We start from the raw sequence: 19,565 nt of genomic DNA, 5'->3' as shown, positions 1-19,565 counted from the left end.
ATCACACATTGATAAGCAAATATATCTCTTCTGTTTGCTTTGTGCACTGATTGTGCTGTTGTGCAAAAGAAGATAGTCATTCCTTTTGGCATTCCATTTTCTGTTATTGTAGAAAAGAATGAAAGAACGGAAGAAACATGGTAAGAGACTTTTTGGGTAGTAAGTGCTATGAGCTTGAGTAGAGCTTAATATAAATAGTGAAAAACAAAAATTTATATTCAAATACATAATATCAGCATTAATATCAAAACTATGTTCTTAGCAATTGACAGAAATACTATTATAAGGCATCCTGAGAGGTCTTTTTTTACGGTGTACCTCCATCCTGAAAAATCAAGCAGTTAATGATGGAGGCCTGTAGAAGTAATGAAGTGAAAATATGACTTCCTGAAGTCTGCTGTAGTTTGTATAATTTCATGGGAAATTAAGGCATTAAATAGTAAGGAAAAATTAATTGCAGAGAATTTGAAATTTTGGAAACAGAGATGCTTTGGACCATGGTATCAGCACACTTTCTACGAATGTATTTTAAAGAAACATAATCTGTAATGTGTAACAATAGCTTTTTTGAAACTAAACTAGTACCAATAGTTGCAAAATGCCAAATACTTTGTAAGGATTAAAATTTTAAAAATTATGGTCAACTCCAGCCATTACTCTGAGCTGAGTTGCAAAATTACTATGCATGCAATAATACTATGCATGCAAAAATACTGTGCATGCATACTGTGAAATCTATGTCCTTCATAGTAGATGTAATTTCTCTACACCGTTTATCATAGAAATGAGAACATGGCTATGGGAGTACTCAGCCAAACAGTATCTGAAAGTGTGTTGTTCCTGTGTTTTATGTTTTTCAGTGTCTTTTAATATTGAATCAAAGTAAAAATTGTGGTCTTCATCTTCAGAGGAGTTTCTATGATTGGTTGAAGTTTTCCAGGAGATCAAATGAGGTTGCTTTACATAGCTATAATGTCAAAGGAACTGCCAATATCAAAAGAAGAAATGTGTGTGCAGTAGAAAGAGATTTTTCAATAGGTGACCCACTTCTATAGAAACTTCTTTTAGAGATGTTCAGGATGGCTAGACCTTTGAACACCCTAACGGTACATTTTAAAACCTCTTCATCAGACCAGTCTTCCCTCAATAACTTTGCCAAACTCACATATTTATCAAACTAAACTCCATGAAAAAATTCCCTGCAGAATGCAGGAAGGGCAGAAAGAAGAACATGTGAGATGAATCTTTCTAATATTTGTGTGATAGGGATAAATAAGAGTTTTGAAAGCATGCAATCAGAAGTGTAGTGAGATAAACTGTAATCTGGGACCTATGCATATAATAAAGTGAGCCCTTAAGTATCAATGTTAACAACAGAGAGCAGTAAGAAGGAATCTGTGGGAAAGCCTCAGTATAATCATTAGTAAGACTTTGTTCCTTTTGTGCCTTTTATGATATTTTTCTTCATATTCTTGTTCTTGCAAGACAGAAGAAGTGGCACTGGAGTGTATATAGGCTATCATGAAAGACTATTGACACCCAAACTTCTCTTTTACTAGATGAAGCCAGCTTTTTCCAAAATCTCTCTGTGTCGAGAGGTTTTGAGTTTGAAAAGAAACAGTACAAAATATAAAATGTTAATATTGTACCTGAAAAGCAACAGACCTGAAAATCTTAGGGAAGATTCAAAAGAAAGATCACAATAAACTTGGCAGGAGAAGGGAGAGGAGTGTCACACTTTCATAATAAAGGAAAGACCTTAAGCTTTTGACAAGAGGTTGAAGGAGAAAAACAGTTTTTGCAGTTCCAAATAGAAAGACTGAAAAATTTAATTAATTTCACTGAGGCCTTGTTATAATAATTTGTGGAAGTTAAAGTTGGAGCAAAAGCCATACTACTCTGTGCTTTCCACTGGGAGTTGTTTTGGTTCGGGTTATCCACATTTTTGGAGGCTCTACTGTGAGTCCTAGTCTGTATGGAGCACAGATTGCTTGAAAGAATGTTGCCACTTCTCTGGTCACTGTCTGTCCAAGGTGAAACACAGCTTTTTTCTATAACTTTTTAAAATGCAATCTTTTATAACCTTTTTTTCACGTTAAGATATGTGTATATGCATCTTGCACATTGTAAGGAAGAGTATTCAGCTCAGAGTTAGAACAGAAATATGACTTTAAAGAAGCAAATTTTTGAAGACTGCAATGCCTGTCTACATCAAAATAATAATTAGTTATTAAAAATGCAAAATGTAATCTTAGCTAGTATACAGTTAGTAGAGTATTAACAAAAAAACACCAACACTTGGGAGGAAAGCATTGCTTTTAAACCTTGACAGTGACCCCCATTCTGTTACTTTTTAATTGCAACTTTTCTTGTCAAATAAATAATTTTAGAATACTGTAATTACCTAAGCAAATTATTTTTGTTATATATTCTATGATAGCGATCTTCATTGTAACATCATACTTTAAGCACTTTTTAAAATTCAGTACACTTTTTAAAATTTCTTGCAAGAGAAAATTATTAGAAAATGATACTTTTCTCCATTTTGGTTATGTGGTCACTCATCCATGCCAACAGCATGGTATTTCCTAGTTGCAACATCGCTTTATGAACCTTGTATTTGGTGAAAGCCTACCTCAGTTTTATGTATTTAATTCAGGGCTTTAGTATGATAGTATAACAGACAGATGATTTACAGATTGTAGCTTCTGTTAGACTTCTGCTCCAGCTTAAGCTTTAGCCTTTTGAAAAGCTGCATGAAAGTTATTACTGAGTTAAGTTTTATTATTGCTAAAATTGAAGTTCTCACTTCAGCAGGCCAAACTGACTATTGTTATTATTTATACTGGCAAACTATTATTATTTGTACTGGGAAAATAGAATGATCAACAGATATTGAAAATTTTATTTGGAAGAAATCCAGAATAGATATCATTGTCATTAATTTATGCAGGACTTCAATGAAAGAAAAAAGAGAATGTTTAGTTCAGAGGCTGAAAGTACTTAGTAATTAAAAGAAAGCACTTAAAACATGTTACATGTAAAGCATTGCATGGTTACTTATAGAAGCATATGGGATTCTTATTTAATTTTCCCAAACAATAGTTTATTTAAGAAAGCTTGAGTTATGTTAAATAAAATTTTCTCTCATATTATTTCAGTATATTTTGTTTGCCTCTGCAGAAGCTGTGTAATCGCGCATTCCATTCTTTGAAAGCTGCGCTCAGACTTCCAAGCAGGAAGTCATGCTTATTTCAGTGATTGTTCTTTTCTTCTTGACACTGCAATGATTGTGTACTTGGCTGTTGCTATCATATTTCCATTAATCTAATGCCAGGCAGCTGCAGTTTTATAAATGATGACATTTACAGGTATTTTTCTCTAACATTTCAAAGAATGTGAATCCAAATCAGAGGAAGTTCACACTGAAGTGTGGTCCAGATCTTGCTTTTAAATCGTGTTTCCTATTCTCACACAGAACATTACAATAATTAGTTTCCTGTTATTTAAAAATTTGGTCACAGTAAAAAGGATCATCATTTATTAAAGCACAGTGTAATCATTACTGACATTTCAATTCTGTTATATATGTTTGAATATTTTATATTTCCATGGCAGATCAGTGGCTTACAACTGGAGGGTTGCAGTTTTGATGGGAATCGACTTTCAGAAAATCTGCATGATTCTCCCAGTGTGTCATCTGTTCTTCCTTGTTACATAGCCTGGATTCCACAGGTACTAAATTATTAAAAGCCCTAAACTTTCAAGACCCGTAATTTTTTTTTTTCTGTATAGTAGCTTTTCAGTATGATGTTGCTGACCTGGTTTTCCCCTCATTTCAAAATAAAAATCCCTGTCTTTAATAGGAAAAGCACTTGCTTCTTTTATATGAAGCAAGAACTTCTTATAATTTTGTCAATATTTTTTAGCTTCTTTTGTTTAGATTAAGACAGGGGCTTTATTTCAGTCATACCTTTTTTTCCTTGTCTTTTAAAAAACATTAACGTATTTTCAAAAGTGTATTTAGTGAACGTATACATGAGTTTGGGAGTTCATTCCTAGAGTATATTTTCTTTGCATTTTAAACATTAAATTAAAATGCAGCAGCAATAAAAAGATAGAGAACATGATGTGATCTGTAAGCAAAGAAAACCTTTCCCCTACTTACACTAATTTAAAAAATGCCAATGCTTGCAGAACTATGTAAGACGAAAGTGTAGTAATCCAAACAGTAAACATTGTTACTGCTTCTGCTCTCCAATTATAATAGGAATCTCTGATAAATAAAGCAAAAAGTTACATAGAACTTATTCAAGGATGTGTAGGAATTACACATTCATATACTTACAGTCGTATAACTAAAAGAAAGCTTATTGTAGAATTCATCTCATCTAAATTTAGCTGTCTAAAAGTTAATTGCCTGGTATGACTTAGTTGCCTTAGCTCTTTCTTTGGTCTCATTAAAAGATAGGCATCTCAGGAAGTCCATCCCATCATAAGGTAACTGGGATAAATCTCTGTCTAGGTGTGACTCTAGAGACAGCCTAGACTGCTAAATCTGGGACAGACAGGTGAGAAGAATCCCACATACAGATCTAAAAGAACATACATTAAGACTTTTACACCAAAAATGAAGTGTAAATGTACAAAGTGAGAAATAGGGGTGGATGCAGGTTTTTTACACTTCTTTATCACAATAAATAAAATTAGAAGTATATAAAAAATGAAAGATAATGTCACCTTTTATCCTGTCCTGTAGACATTATCTCATCAAGCAAATTAATTTATTAACCTTAAGAGTTTATTATTTAGCAACCTAGAGAACTCTGCAGAGTTCTCTCTTGAGAAAGCTAGGTTTGGTTAGAAGAATGTTAAAGAAAAAAGTTCACTGGAGCCAAGTAGTTGAAATTTCAGTTAGAAATGAGTTTATTAATTATAATAAATCATGGCAATGATGAGATTTGTGGCATATTGTGATAGGTATTGTGCAAGGAGCTCCATTGCTAACACACTACTGTATCCCAACTTTTTTTTTTTTTTCTCATTGTTATTTCCAGCACTGGAAGTATAGCATTGTATTATAGTACAGCATTAGAAGTATAATCATCAAGATTTAGACTTTGAACACACAAGTAAATACTAGCCACCATCTGCACTACTGCTCCCAGCTTTGATGGGAAAGAAAATACTGAAACTTAAAAAAAAACCCAACCCAGTACAAAACCTATTACAAAGTTGACCAGTGAAAGATTTTTCAGTGCTTTAGTAGTTTACAAGGTTTGTTTTGTTCAGAGAAATAAACAGATTTCTAATTTACGTGAATGGTGTGTTTTGTTCAGAGAAATAAACAGATTTCTAATTTACTTGAAAAGTGGTGCATGGGATAAATAGAGAATTGCCACACATCTTAATATATAGACTCAGTGGTGGGTGGGGTAAGATGGTAATATGCATGGTTTTACATGGTAACACCAAATGTTTCACTGAAAATGAGGATTGTAAGTAACCCTCTCTTTGTTCTGAAAAACATTCATCTTGTGTTAGAGATAAAACAGATTGTTAAGTGTTTTTCTGAATAACAGTCTATATTCCTTAAAGTTCAAAGATAAGATCCAGAAGTTATATGTGACATCATCAGAGAGCTTTATCTATAAAACATAGAAGTGAGACAGTTCATAATAATCAGTGAATTAAACTTCTTCCAATCTACTTCATATTTGAAATGAATAGCAAGTGAAGTCTTTGTGTTGGAAAAAAATATAATACTTTTAAAACATGGGCCAAAATGTGTCAACTGCCCAGATTTTAAATGTAAACTGTCTCTAAGGAGAGCATTTCTGAATTGCTCTGCCTTTAAGTTGTTTTGCTATGGGCTTCCCTGTAAAAATTGACCATAATCAAACACTGTGCTCAGAAACCAAGGCAGCATCAGGTCATTATACACTTCCCCATATCTCATTATCCTCTCCTTAGGAGAAGAGTGCATGAAGTAGAACATATTATCTTAGGATTCTTAGGTTTTGAATTTGTTTTCTTTTCCCCATAAATATCTCTTATGAAATCTAGTGAGCAAAAATCTGTATATCTATAATGCAATGTTTTGAGGTCATTTTCAACCAAACTAAAATAAAGTGAACTCTTTGGAAAAAAAAAAACAAAACAGTAGCTTACAGGATTTCTCTGAGAGAAACCCCTCAAAACGCTGCAATGCTCAAAACTGAGTATTTTGAGCTACTAACATGATGCTTATTCTCATTAAACTGTGAAGGTCTTTCCAGTTTTAATTCACTGACAGATCCCAAGCTGTGAAGGGTGTCGCTAAGGGGGAGGGAACCATGTGTGAGGCAGTCTAGACAAAGAATTTTTGGACTGTGCGTAAGCCAAGGGCATAAGGATTTGTGGTTCAAAAAGGCTTTAACAGAATGTTTTTAACCCTCAAATAATATGATTCCTTAAAACATCAGTGGGATTGAGAAAGGTGCGAGAACAGCTATTTTGACCCAAAAAGGTGTAAAAAGAGTTTTTTGAAGACAAACTGGCCAACTTTTGGCCTCCCAGCTTTGGCAAAACTTAAATTCTCTGATTAACATTTTATTCTCAGACTGGCCAGCATTTTGTCTTCTTCAGTAGTGTTAACCAAGGGATAAATGTGGTAAGTATAATCCTTCTGAGAACAGCTGAGTTCTTTTGACAAACTTCTGATTATTAAGTTATTCTATACAACTCTTACAGTGCACAGACCTTCTGTAAGGATTTAAACACTGATGTTCAAAAGACATGGGAAGTTCATTTTCAAAAGAAACAACAAAATTCTTCAGACATGGCTTACACTTGACATGCAAGGCAAAGTGCTTGAAACAGTTATTGTTTGCATGTTTCCTTTTTCCTGTTTTTAGATATTTTCTAATATTGGAGCTCCACTAACTCACATTTGATGTGATTTGCATTAAAAAGACCCTCATTTTTGTTTCAAATTCCTTTCTGACAAGTCTGCTGCTTTGTTATTTGATGTTTGAAAATCTTCTGACATTTTCCTGTTGACAGGAAGGGAGATTTTGAGTGTGACGGAAAACATGTTTAATATATATCAATTAAATCAAACTCTGAATTATTTACATTAACTAAATACATTATGGGTTGAAACCCAAATTACATGCTGTAGGAAGTCTAGACTGAGTCTTTGAGGTCAGTTCTATAGTCATGCATAGGGACAATGCCCTGCGCAAAGCCCTAGGAGGAAACTACATCCAAGGCACACACAGTTTGTAGTACAGAAAGTGGAGAGGAGCTGTTACTGTTCTCAGAGTAGAGCATTGCTTGCTCATCAGGATACAGACTGAGAGGTAAAGCCATGGCTCCAACCAAGGTCCTTCCCTAAGTAGTGTTGACGATATAATTGTAATCTTTGTAATAGTAGTACTGCTAATGCTGTGCAGTAGGAAAGTACATGTATAGGAGAATACAAACTATAAATTAATTCAGCCGCAAGTTCAAAGCATTAAGTTCAAATCTGAATGTTTAAAGTTAACTTGATAATTTCTTATTTAGGCACTTAATGGAAATGGCCTGTTTTCCAGAAGTGCCGAAGAACCCAGGCTGCGACTGTGATCAGTGTTAGTATGAAAGGCATTAAAAAAAAAATCAAGAAGTCATCGAACCTGCTTTTTTTAAAATTAATAATGTAACTTTTTATATATGCTTGCATGTCTTGAAGTGCTAGAAGTATATGGAAAGGACTAGGGAATTTAGGCTGTTTGTTTGTTTGAAGTCCTGGCGTAACTAAATTGTGGTTAATACTTCTGGGTTCCTCTTAATATCCTGCATTAAGTGGGGGCCCTGTGAGGCTCTACTGTAACGTATAGTAGCTCTCTCTGTATCAGAGAATAATTTTTACATTTGGATTCACTGATGTTAGAAATCATTGTTTAAATCCATAAAGTAGCCTGGAAAGTGTAGGGTAAGATTTTTTTCTTGGTGCATTGCCTGAAGTATCCCACATGCAAGTATCTCAGACGCCGATCACAACTGGAGCTGCATTACAGGAGGAGCAGCAGGGTTATGCCGCAGGGCCGGAGGAGGTGAGGCAGCAGGGCTTGCTGAGAGCACTGGCTGCCCCAGGACTCCAGCCTGCCCGGGTTAGCAGCTCCCTGCAGTGCAGCGCTGGTACTCCTGAGGGGCCTTCTCCCCTCTGTGAGCTGTTCAACACGTCCCTTGCCCCTGGTTTGCAGAAGCTTTTGACCTGCAATTTTTGGGATTTTTAGCTGAATGAAGATTTTGATACGTAGTTCACAGGATCACCCCTACTACATACTTTCTTGTGTTTTCAGTTTAACAAACTGGAGAGAAAAAGTAGAGGCTTAGTTATGGAGCAGTCTAGTGAATTTTCTGAAATCTCTGCTTTGTTAGTAATCCTTCTCCTTTGTAGCCGGGACCAAGAGTTGCCTGTCCAAGGCTGCAGTGTCTAAACTGTATCTTAGGATCCAGCTTTAGATACCGTATCATTGGTGATTATTCCTTTCTCATTTTTGTTGTCTGTTTAAGTGATAACTAAGTGCTTGTTTGTTGACAGGATGCATATGGTCCATATTCTCCAGAGGAATGCATATCTTTACCAGTCTACACTAGTGTGGAGAGAGACCGTGTGGTGACAAATATTGATGTACCTTGTGGAGGAAACCAAGACCAGTGGATTCAGTGTGGTGCTGCTTTATTTTTAAAAAATCAGTAATCTGAAACTGCATTAAATTAACTCATGAAGTTAAGAATCATTTAAACATCTCAGTTGTTTCTTATTTAAAAAACACTTTAGATTAATTGCTTACACGTTTATAAAGCAATGGTTTATAAATTCACCTGGGTTTATTTTTAAGATATATAAAATTAATTCTAGTTGAATAGAACTTCATTGTGTCTTTGTGGAATATTGTAAAAGTTAACATGGCACTATTCAGCAAACTATTAATTTAGGTTGTTTCTCTAGATTGTAATGTGCTGTATTTCTTTCTCAGACTTGCTGAAATCTCTTATGTTTTGCCCATAAATATTGAATATAAATTCAAAGTCAGCATTTTTTCTTTGATCAGTTTTTTTCATTAGCTTTTTTCAACTGTTATGCCTCCATTATTTAATAAAATAAATTGATAAAAGTTACCTGTTGTAATTGAAATTGAATGTTTTACTTGAATACAAAAATCAGGATAAATGTTTCAGTCTGTTTTAATGGTGTTTTACTTGTAGTCATATTTCTTGTATTGGTAGTAAATAATAGGAGCTTCATAAACTTCATGTGGAGTTACAAATTCAGTTAGACTACCATCATGGTTGTTATCTAGAAGTTACTGAAAAAAATATTTTATGAAAATGTACTAAATTCCAGTAAGAATGTGGAATATTGCCCACATAAATGCCCAAGATAGGCAAACAATTCCTTAGACAAACAAAAGAGGTTTTCACCCAGTTGTTAAGTGATTAACAGAGGGGTATAATTACGCTTTTGGTCTGTGATGTGAGAGACCCCTGGAATCTTGTTCTTAGTGCAGGGTACTCAAGTTTGATTTCACTGATTCATGATGTATCATGTTGGGATGCTGCCATAGCTTTGGTGTGCAGTTAGACAAAATCCCCAAAGAAGCAGGAAATGCAAAATCCAGCAGGAAGGAGCATTACTGAAGAACAATGAAGTCTCAACATAAGAATTGAAAGTGTCTGATTTTTAACAGCGATTACGGAGTCACCTCATGAAGATATTTTTAAAAGCCAAAAGCTTTCTTGATTTGCTTAGAAAACAAAATAGATGTCTTGGTTCTGATATCTCTGATAGATTTTATATTTATTTTAAAGTAGTATTTAAATTAAGACTATATTTCACTTGATATTTTTCATTGGTGGTTTGAGGGAGGGAGAAGGAAAGCAGAGAAAAGATTGGCCACATCTCCAGGTTAGCTTCCTGAAGAAAGTCTTTTTCTCTGTTCTACTCTATTGTTCATCCCTTATACTTGGTCTTTTGTCTTCTATTTGGAAATTTTCCCATTTTAATTCTTCTTCTACTAAAAAGATGTCCTAAAATAATTTGATACAAGTGCACATACATTTTTTAAATTGAATCCTATCTAAAAGCAGAATAGATTTACTTGATACTTTTCAGATAATTGTCTCACCTTCCGTTATACATTTAACTCTGATTCACTGAAGAATAAAAATGTAGCAAATTTGGAAAATAGTTCTCTGTGAAGAAAATTTTGGAAGAAAATAACAAAGTTTCCAACAGAACAGAAAGCACTCACATAAATGCGTGTACAAGCTCTGTGAGGATTTAGAGGGTGACTCGTCCAGAGAAAGTATTCTGTCATACTAGGCTTTCTTGGTAAAACATCGCTGGGAGAGGAAACAAGTTTTACTGAGGGCAACAGCACTTTCAATTCCCTTAGGCACGTGTAAAGATCATGTTGCAGCCTTCCCATTTGGATCCAACATGTTTCCATAAAGCAGACTGGATTTTAGCTTTCATATTTCTCAGGATTTACTGGCTCCTACTAGTTCCAGCTTCTCTTTTATGGACAGGTAGAAAAATACAGATATTCAGATCACTACCTATGTTAGAGTAAAGATGTCTGGAAAACAGACATCATATTTTAACCTACCTTGCACAGAAAGTAAAGACCAAAAATGTAGTAGATGGTTTTAATGACCAGTCTTCCTTGTTATGGGAAATAAAAATCTACTGTAATGGGTTGTAGCAACCCTGAAATAAAACATTAGTAGAACATTGTGGGGATTTTCATGGGTTGGGTTGGGTTTTTTTTCCTCTCGTAATTAAGCTTCAAAGATGCCTTCCATCCTACCAAGTGTAAATACGGATATTATTTAGAGGCTCTGGTTTCAAGTCTCCTCTTTTTATATATTGAGTCAGGAAGTCTTTACTGAATCTATTAATATACAGATATTGACTCTATCACAAAAAACAGATATAAAAGAGACTCCTCCAGACCTACCACACTATCTTTATTTCTATGTCAGGGTCAGGAACTGATTCAATTTCTTACCGATAACTTGTCTGTATCCTAACCCCTCAGAACTGGCCTGTCGCTGCTGTGGAGGTTCGTTACCTCTTGTATCTGTCATCTCCTACTGACTCAGATATAGAACTGCAGAATATTTCTCAGCTCACACCGTCAGGAGTTTTGTTTTCAGGACATGCATTCATGCATTTCTGTCAGAGAGCCTTCTTCCTGTGAGTAGAAAGTACTGTTAGCCAGCTTGGTTAAATCTCCTTTTGTTTCGTTCACCTCTTGGTTTAGAGCCCTTCCACATTACCAAAACTGTCTTCTTCCTTCTGCTCTTTCTGAGTCCTTTCATGAATGATATGAAAAAAACCCTCTTAATGTTTAGCTGTAACTAGAGCATTGAATTATATTTTTATTTGGGCAGAAGTCCTTTGGGAGCTCATCTAGACTGATCTATGTTACAAATGTGAAGGGTGCTCTCTTCCTAGCTGTCTTTGATGTGTTTATTTTTTTAGCACAGGACAAAACACTGATTTAAGTAAATCTCAAGCTAGTTTGGCAGCTTGAAATGTAGTAGATTTTTAATGATGTTGTATTATCATCACAAAAAACTTGAGAGCTGTATATTATGTTCACAGTGTATTAAGCAGTATGTTTGATACTTATTTTGACTAAGTAATTCACTAATCTTTCCTTCTCATGACTCTAGTCATAACCCTGATGTTTTGGAAGGCTCCCAGGTGACCTAAGAGGAAAAAGAGATTACTTCTCATGTGTTCCTTGGTATTTATTGTCTGTATGCATTGTATGATGTGCTTTCTTTCTACACAATGTTGTAATCTAAATGAAAGATACTGTAGGTAACTACTACTATATATCATAGGAATGACATTTTTGGTAGTAAAAGACAGAACTGTAGAGTGTTTATTACCACCAAAGTGCAGCTGTGTCACAAGCATAGGCCATTCAGAAGTATGAATTAGGAAACATAAGAAAGAAAAACATCAGAAATGCCTTAATGGTCTGACTAGTGTTTCAATGAGTCTATTCTGCTATTCAGTTTCAAGGGTATAGGAACTTGTAAGACTAAAATATATAAAGAGATCTTCGAAAACACACATTACTACTCTGTAAACACCCTCTTTTGAAGACTTGAGAAAGAGGCATATCTTGAGCAAGTGCAAATTGTTATCAGTAGAAATCAAAGTGACAAAATGCGAAGTGAAAAAACCTTTAAAGAATAACAAAACTTTTGAAAATGAGGATTGTGCAGTAATATCTGAGTGTGTTTAAAATACAGATAATTTTTTTTTACAAATGCATTTATTTTATATTTAAAAAGGAACAGTTTCTTCTTTTTATACTTCATAGCAGTTAAGTATTCGTCAGGTATTGGTGCTGTCATCCATCGGAAGACATGCTTTAACAAGGGCATTTGGTGCATTGGTGCATTTAGCAAGTTCACAGCAAGTCTGCTGTCACAGAGCATGCTATGTTCCCAAACAGAAGAATACTTGTTTGTTGAAGAGTCAGACTCACTTTTTGTTGTTATTTGAGATACCTTTCAGAAACAAGACCTATGACTGTGATACAATACCTCAAATTGTTGTAGTGATAAGGGAAAACTCTGTAGAGTTGATTTAAGATTTTTTCCCAGAACATTTTTAGAATTTCACCAAAACCAGAACGCTGCAGTGGAAGGGAAGTTATGCAAGTTATGCCAACTACAAATAGAACTGGTCATGCAAATTAGTCTTTCCCCCTCCGTTTCTTTATTTCAGCTTTCAGAGAACAGTACTCAGAAGAGCGGTAATTTTTCCCAAAACAGCTATATAATTGTTAGAGCTGGAAGAGGGGGGAACTGAACTCCATGCTCAAAAGCATCAAATATGAATCATTATATGACTTCTTAAACTGATAGACTGTCTTTCATCGACAAAAATGGGTTTACATAAATTATACTTAATATTGGTTACCATACTAAAATTGTGCCAGCTTGACCAGGGCTAGAAATTCTTATTTGAAGTTTTACATATATGTTTTTTAATAATTTTAATTTTTACATTTTTAATCCTTTGAAAACAAAAGGTGTGAATAAGAAACTAGATGTAGAAGAGTCTGAAGACAAATAAAGAGTGGGTCACATCTGAGAAAACAAGCTCAGCCTCTGAGAGTCCTTATGCTGCGTTCTCCTCTGAAGGGGTACAACTTCGTGAGTGCACTTGAGTTCTTCACATATTAGAAGCTCCCTTGGAAACGCTGTTGCTTGAGCGGCCATCCTCCTTCACCTCAGCTCATCGCCTCCTGTGTGTGAGGCTGCATAACTCAGCACTGTTTCCTGTATCTTCTTTTCATTTCAGCCACTGAAGCTGCTTATAGAACTCACTAAATTGATGTGTTTCAAGTAATGCCTCTCTTTAAGGTCTAGATTTCTTATTTCTAGTTGTCATGACCTTTATGTAGGATGCCTAGAAAGCAACAGAACAGGTTATTTTCACTTTCAGTAGGTTTGGTACAAACAGGAATAGTTTTCACTAATGTGTTTTAGAAAATCAAATAATAAAATTGGTGTTACTTATTTGAACAGCTTCACATCAATAATTACTGTTAATGTGGACTGCAGTTTGCTTGAGGAATAGTTCTTAGGGCATGAGCTTTGTGGAAATTGGGGTGTTTTTTTAATTTTTTTTTAAATTTAAATTCATTTGTTTAAATGTATTTGAACACGTTATAGTGCATAAAGAATCACAATAGAATATCCAGAAAACTTTGCACAGGCTGATTCTAGAATGGCGTTGTAGGTATGAGAGGCTAGTCAATGCAAGAATTTGGGTATTCTCGCTGTGTTACAATACATTTCTATTCTACTTTTTTGTTATCAAAACCATCCGCATTACTGTGTTCTTGTTCAACACATAAATTAACTGAGAGCACATCTAATTGAGTACAGGGTAAATACACTGTCCAGTGTTCATTCTAGCTTGATGATCCTGTAAAGGAAGTTACCTAAACAGCAATAACCAGATGCTCAAGATGAATGTCAGATATGTGTACTCTAACTGGGAGCAATTTCTAAAGAGTGTGTCAGAATTACTACTGGCTTTGCATCTCAGGAGAAAGCAAGCTCCCCTGGTTGTCTTCAAAAGAAAGCTCAGAGGTATTCTTCATATATTCACCCAGTGTTAGAATCACTTATTTTTTCAGAGCAGCAAACAAGAATATTCTTGACAGGTCATCTTTGGGAAAACTAATTAGTAATCATGCTTATGAAGTGTACCAGACAGGCAATTTCATCGTCAGAGCTGTCTAACTCCTCTCAGTCCCTGACAAGGTGAGTTCTTCTCATGCTATCCCACATGGTACTATTTCCAAGCATAAGAGCGTGTTTCTTACACTTTTATCTCTCTAGTGAGGTTGCTAAGAAATGTCAATGGTTAAGAGCGTTTTGGTGATGGGCATGGTTATATCACCCTCTGCCACTAGATGGTACTGTGGACTAGACCCTCGCGAGAGACCGGCACAGAAAAGTTAGGGGGGTTTGGAAGGTAAATACAATTTATATTATATATAACATTGCATCAACAGTCTGCTCCGAAGGAAATTTTCTTATCAGCAGTGCTGAATAAGCAGCTATGTCTTAAAAAACTGCTTATAGTTAGTTGTGATGTAGTTCTTTTTAGAAATAAGTGATTCACCAAGTGAATTTCTTGGTACTTAGAGATGCCTTGGTTGTGGAAGTGGATAAGGCACTGACTGGCCACTCTGGCCTGTTTGCAGGTATGTCTGTACATATTCGTATCTGCATGGGAAGAAGGAACAGTGAGGAGAAGTGTGCCCTTGCAGCATGGAAGGCCAACAGCTTCCTGGGCTGCATCAGGCAGAGTGTGGCCAGCAGGTAGAGGGAGGTGATCCTTCTCTGCTCAGTATTGGTGAAACACGTGTAGAGTTCTGGGTCCAGTGCTGGGCTGCACTGGAGAGACATGGGCATACTGGTGTGAGTCCAGAGAAGGGCCACGAAGGTGGTTAAGGGACTGGAGCATCTGACATAAAAGGAGAGGCTGCAAGAGCTGGGACTGTTCAGCCCGGGGAAGGGAAGGTTCAGGGGGCTTATATCTGTGTGTATAAATATCTGATGGGGGGGTAAACGAGACGGAGCCAGACTCTTCTCAGTGGTACCCAGTGAAAGAAAAAGAGGCAATGGGCACAAACTGAAATTTCATTTAAATATAACAACTTTTTTCTTTACTCTTAAGGGTGACCAAGCACTAGCACAGGTTGCCCAGAGAGGTTGTGGAGTGTCATCCTTGGAGATATTCAAAGCCCAGCTGTACACAGTCCTTAGCAACCTGCTCTAGATGACCATGCTTTGAGAAGTAGGGTAGGACTAGATGATCTCCAGAGGTGCTTTCCAACCTCAGCTGTTCTGTGATTGTATAATCCTGTGAAATGCCTGGAAACAACGAGGAGCCATTTAAGCTACCAATATCAGGAACACTGTGATGTGAGAAGAGGATACCCATTTTAGGGAAAAGTGTCCAGTAAATACTGAGCCTTCCAGTTCATTGTAGGTAGGTCTCTGAAGTGATGTTTCTATCCTTTGGGTTCCAATAAGGATAAAATGAGTGAAAATCCCAATATAATTTACTGATACTGCCCTGTCCACTCCATCTTGTTCTTAGTCAGTTGGCTTTGAAATATTTTCCTTATTATTTTTGTAAGAAGATTACATATAAAAAATGAGAAGAAAACTTAGTAAATTGGAATGTGGAAGGATGTTTGGACTCCAAACATAATGTTTGGACTGTTTGGACTCCAAACAGTATGTTTCCAACATAATAAAGATACAGCACACACCTCACTGATACTGTGAAGACAGCACTTTAGTTATATATACAGTCTGTGTAACTCTCTAATAGATAGCATCTATAAAAATAACCTGCAAATCGTGAGAAGACTGTATGTCAGAGAAAAAGCCAGAAAACTGGAGGTCAAGAGCTAGCTATATTTACTCTAATTTCAGCATTCTCAAAGTACACTCAAGAAAAAAATGTTTGTAGTTGAGTTTTTTTCAGTGTGAATTTTCTTCATTGGAAGGAACTGTCAGGCATTGGGACAACACAAAATGTCCCTTGTAAGAGGGGCATTCTTGCTTTTCATCTATCCAGAAACAGGTTTTGTTCATCACTTTGAACACAGTGTAACACATTGGGACATCTAGCCTACGTCCCCTGAAAGAGGAGTTTCACTCATGGTTACAGCAATGCTGGGAAGAATTCTCCTGATGAGTTAAGGAGGGGATGGGATGCAAAGAGATGTGAAGGAGTAAAAGCCGTACCTATCATAAAGAGCACTGCTAGTGTTTCAATGGAGTTTAAATGAAAACAGATACTGGCCAATTGTGTTCCAGTATCATCTACATGAAACCACCTCTTATTCTTTTCTAACCTTTTGCTTCTCCTCTTTGTAGAGAATCGAGAAACTTTTCCCTCAAGCACTTTCTCTAGGAGTAACTTCACTGGACTTCCTGAAGCACCATCCTCACAGGCTTTCTGTGGGAAGGCAAGATTACACTTTTCCTTTTGGCATCTGAGGTTAAATGCCATAATTTGTTCTTTGTTGTTGAAAATGACATTTGCACTAAAGAAAGGTCCTCTCACACAGATAATTCCTTTTGTAGTCAGAGTTCCGTGAAGAATCAGCAGCAGGAACAAGTGAGCCCCTAAGTAAATGTGATCATTGCTTTTGTGCCCTTCATAATAAAAGGGGAACAAACACATCAGTAGGATTCAGACTCTAGGGAAGGCACTTCACTTTTGGTAGCACACTTTAAAGCTATGGTTAAAATTTTTAAATAAAAACAGGAAACAATGCCATGACTGCCTCCCAAAGCGTTACAAGGATATTAGTAAGTAGCTAACGTCCTGTTTTGACTTCTTCATTAGACTTTTTGGAGTTGTACGTTCAGCACCTGCACACAGGGGGGATAAAGGTCCCCACTCCCTTTCACATCATATGGGTAGTACCTACACTTACCCACTAAGCTACATCATATGGCAACCCAGTGTCCAGGTTCCTTGCTCTTTTCTGTAGAAATCAGGATGCAAGAGAGTGCCTGATGCACAACCTGTCTCTCTCATTGCAAGGGAATGTTGACAAGGTAACTTGGACACACTCCTAGCTCCCCTAGTTTAGACAGCCATAGATTCCATGGCTGGTTTTGGCTAAGATTGTGGAATACTTAGAAACTGTATTGGAGAAAGGGAACAGCATTCAGACACCAAAAACTGTGGCTGACTGTTGAGAGAGAGCAGCACAAGCCAGCAGTTTGCAGAGGCAAGAGAGGAATGCTTAGCTCAGGACAGTTCTGAGTCCTCCAATACAAGAAAGACATTGGAAAACTTGAGACAGTTCAGTGGAGGCCACCAAAATGCTCAAGGAGCTGGAGCACATGCCTCATAGGGAGAGGCACAAGGAACTGGACTTGTTCAATCCGGAGAAGAGACAGCTTTGCTGGGAGGGACTTATTAGCAGCTTGCCATTGCCTACAAGGAGGTTATCAAGTTCCATGGCAGGAGGACAGGGGACAGGGGATGTTATAACTGTACGTAGGGAAAAATATTTTCACCATGAGGACAGTCAGGCAGCAGCACAAGTTGCCCAGAGAGGTTGTGCAGTCACCACGCTTGGAGGTTTTTAAAACTTGACTGGATAAAACCCTGAGCAATCTGTTCTGACCTCAGAGCTGACCCTGCTATTGGGGACCTTCCAGGGTCCCCTCCAACCTGAATTATACTATGCTTCTATCTCTGAACAAAAGAGTGGCAGACTAGTTACAAGTTCATCGTTCCAAGCAAAGTTTATAAATTACAATAAGAAAATAATGTCACTCTGCTCTTTCTACTTTGTGCTCCATACAGAAATGACCTGCAAGTCCTTCAGTTTTACTGCTGCCTCATAAGCTATCAACAAGTTCAGGGGTAAGTCAAAGGAAAATTAAGCAGTTCACAGAATAAACGGATGAATGAAATGTAAAACCGTAATAGGGCAGGCCAAAAACAATTTAGAGGAACCTCACTTAAGGCATAAAAACAAAAATAAATGTTCTGAACACATCAGAAGCAGGACGTCTGCCAAAGGAGAGTATTGGGTTATTAGATGACTGAAGTGTAAAAGGAGTACTCAGGGAAGATAAGACCACAACACAAACCTAAATTCTTTACATCAGTATTAATTTCAGAAAAGATGAGGGAGGTTCCCACACTGATTTCTCTCTCTCTCTTTCTTATTTTTTTTTTTTTAAATAAGGGATGAGCCTTAGGGATCATCTTAAATTGACCTGTCAAAATAAGAAGTTTTAGAAGAAGCTGAGAAAATGACTAGCAAGTAACAAGCTGTCAGGGCCAGATGGTCCTCATCCAAGCGTCCTAAAGAACTCAAGAAACTCAAGCATAATGTTGCCTCACTACTCAATATGATGTCTAACCCACCATTTGAGTGGGCTGTGGTTCTAGGGGAATGAAAAGTTCACTTTTTTAACAGTCCTCCATAAAGCCTTTTTTTCTGTGTTTGCGAAACTTACTGACATTGTAAACCAATAAAATTTGATACTCAACTATTTTAAAGTCAAGAAAGGTCAGCATGGATTTTTAAGTTCTATTTTAGACAAACCATTTGCTAACTTTTAAAAAAGCTTTAAACTTATTGATGGAGTCAGGAAAATAATTTGATACAGTGTACAGGGATTTGCACAACATGGGAGAAGTTGGGAAAAAGGAACTAAGTTGTACAACAAAAAGCTTGAGAGAGAGAGAGATGGAGGGAGAGAGTGAGTAGTGTTGTGCTGTTTTACAACAGCTGAGGATCTCAGTTTCCTACTTGATCTTTACCAGAGCAGGAATCCCAGGCCAGGATATTTGCTCTTCAGTACAACAGCATACTTCTTCAAGGAGAAGTCTGAATTAATTTTACTGCTTTTGCTACATTCAGGCATGCTGTCCCAAAGGGTAGGTTGTCTCTTAACCTGTGTACCCTCTCTGCCTCTCTCTCAGACGCTGAATAATTGATCATCCTGAAAAGTGGCAAAGAGGTAAACAACCAATTTTTACTTTGCAGATACTGCTGCTTTGCCAAATAATTGGTGCAAAGACCTATTAAGAGTAAGCAGGGAGACCCATGTGTTCCTTCTTTCTTTCCTTCCTTCCTTCCTTCCTTCCTTCCTTCCTTCCTTCCTTCCTTCCTTCCACTAACTCATCTGATATCTGGTTGGCCATTAAGGTAGGTTAAAATGAGGGAAATCTTAACTGAAATAAGTGTTAGGAGAGAATGTAGCATCTTTTATCTTGGCAGTTATGATCTAGTTCATATAAAAGAATAGACTGTACCACACCTGCTTCTAGGAGCAGGTCAGCAGTTGTCGCCTGGAGCAGCAACAACATAATCATAGGAATTAATATGAAAAAAGTACCCTGACTGCACTTCCTGATGGACTCCTGAAGTAACAAGGAACAGACCTGAAGGTTTCGAGCTGATCACTTCCTAGCACCAAGCTGCTTCTAGGAGTGA

General features: G+C 36.7%; 1 protein-coding gene across 4 annotated transcripts in view; it reads left to right on the top strand.

Annotated features, from left to right (window-relative positions):
* Positions 1–9,141, top strand: part of DYNC2H1 (dynein cytoplasmic 2 heavy chain 1) — a 183,277-nt gene extending 174,136 nt beyond the window's left edge. For all 4 annotated transcript variants that reach the window (XM_072850637.1, XM_072850636.1, XM_072850635.1 and 1 more), the window contains 2 exons: positions 3,619–3,735; positions 8,570–9,141. In XM_072850637.1, the coding sequence (XP_072706738.1) occupies positions 3,619–3,735; positions 8,570–8,728 (276 nt within the window). In that variant the 3' untranslated portion in view covers positions 8,729–9,141. The remainder of the gene's footprint in view (positions 1–3,618; positions 3,736–8,569) is intronic.
* The last annotated feature ends 10,424 nt before the right edge of the window (positions 9,142–19,565 follow it).

The sequence above is a fragment of the Ciconia boyciana genome, chromosome 1 (genome assembly GCF_034638445.1).
Source record: "Ciconia boyciana chromosome 1, ASM3463844v1, whole genome shotgun sequence".
Lineage (NCBI taxonomy): Eukaryota > Metazoa > Chordata > Aves > Ciconiiformes > Ciconiidae > Ciconia > Ciconia boyciana.
Note: the sequence above shows the minus strand (reverse complement) of the source record. Positions and strands in the feature narration are given on the sequence as shown.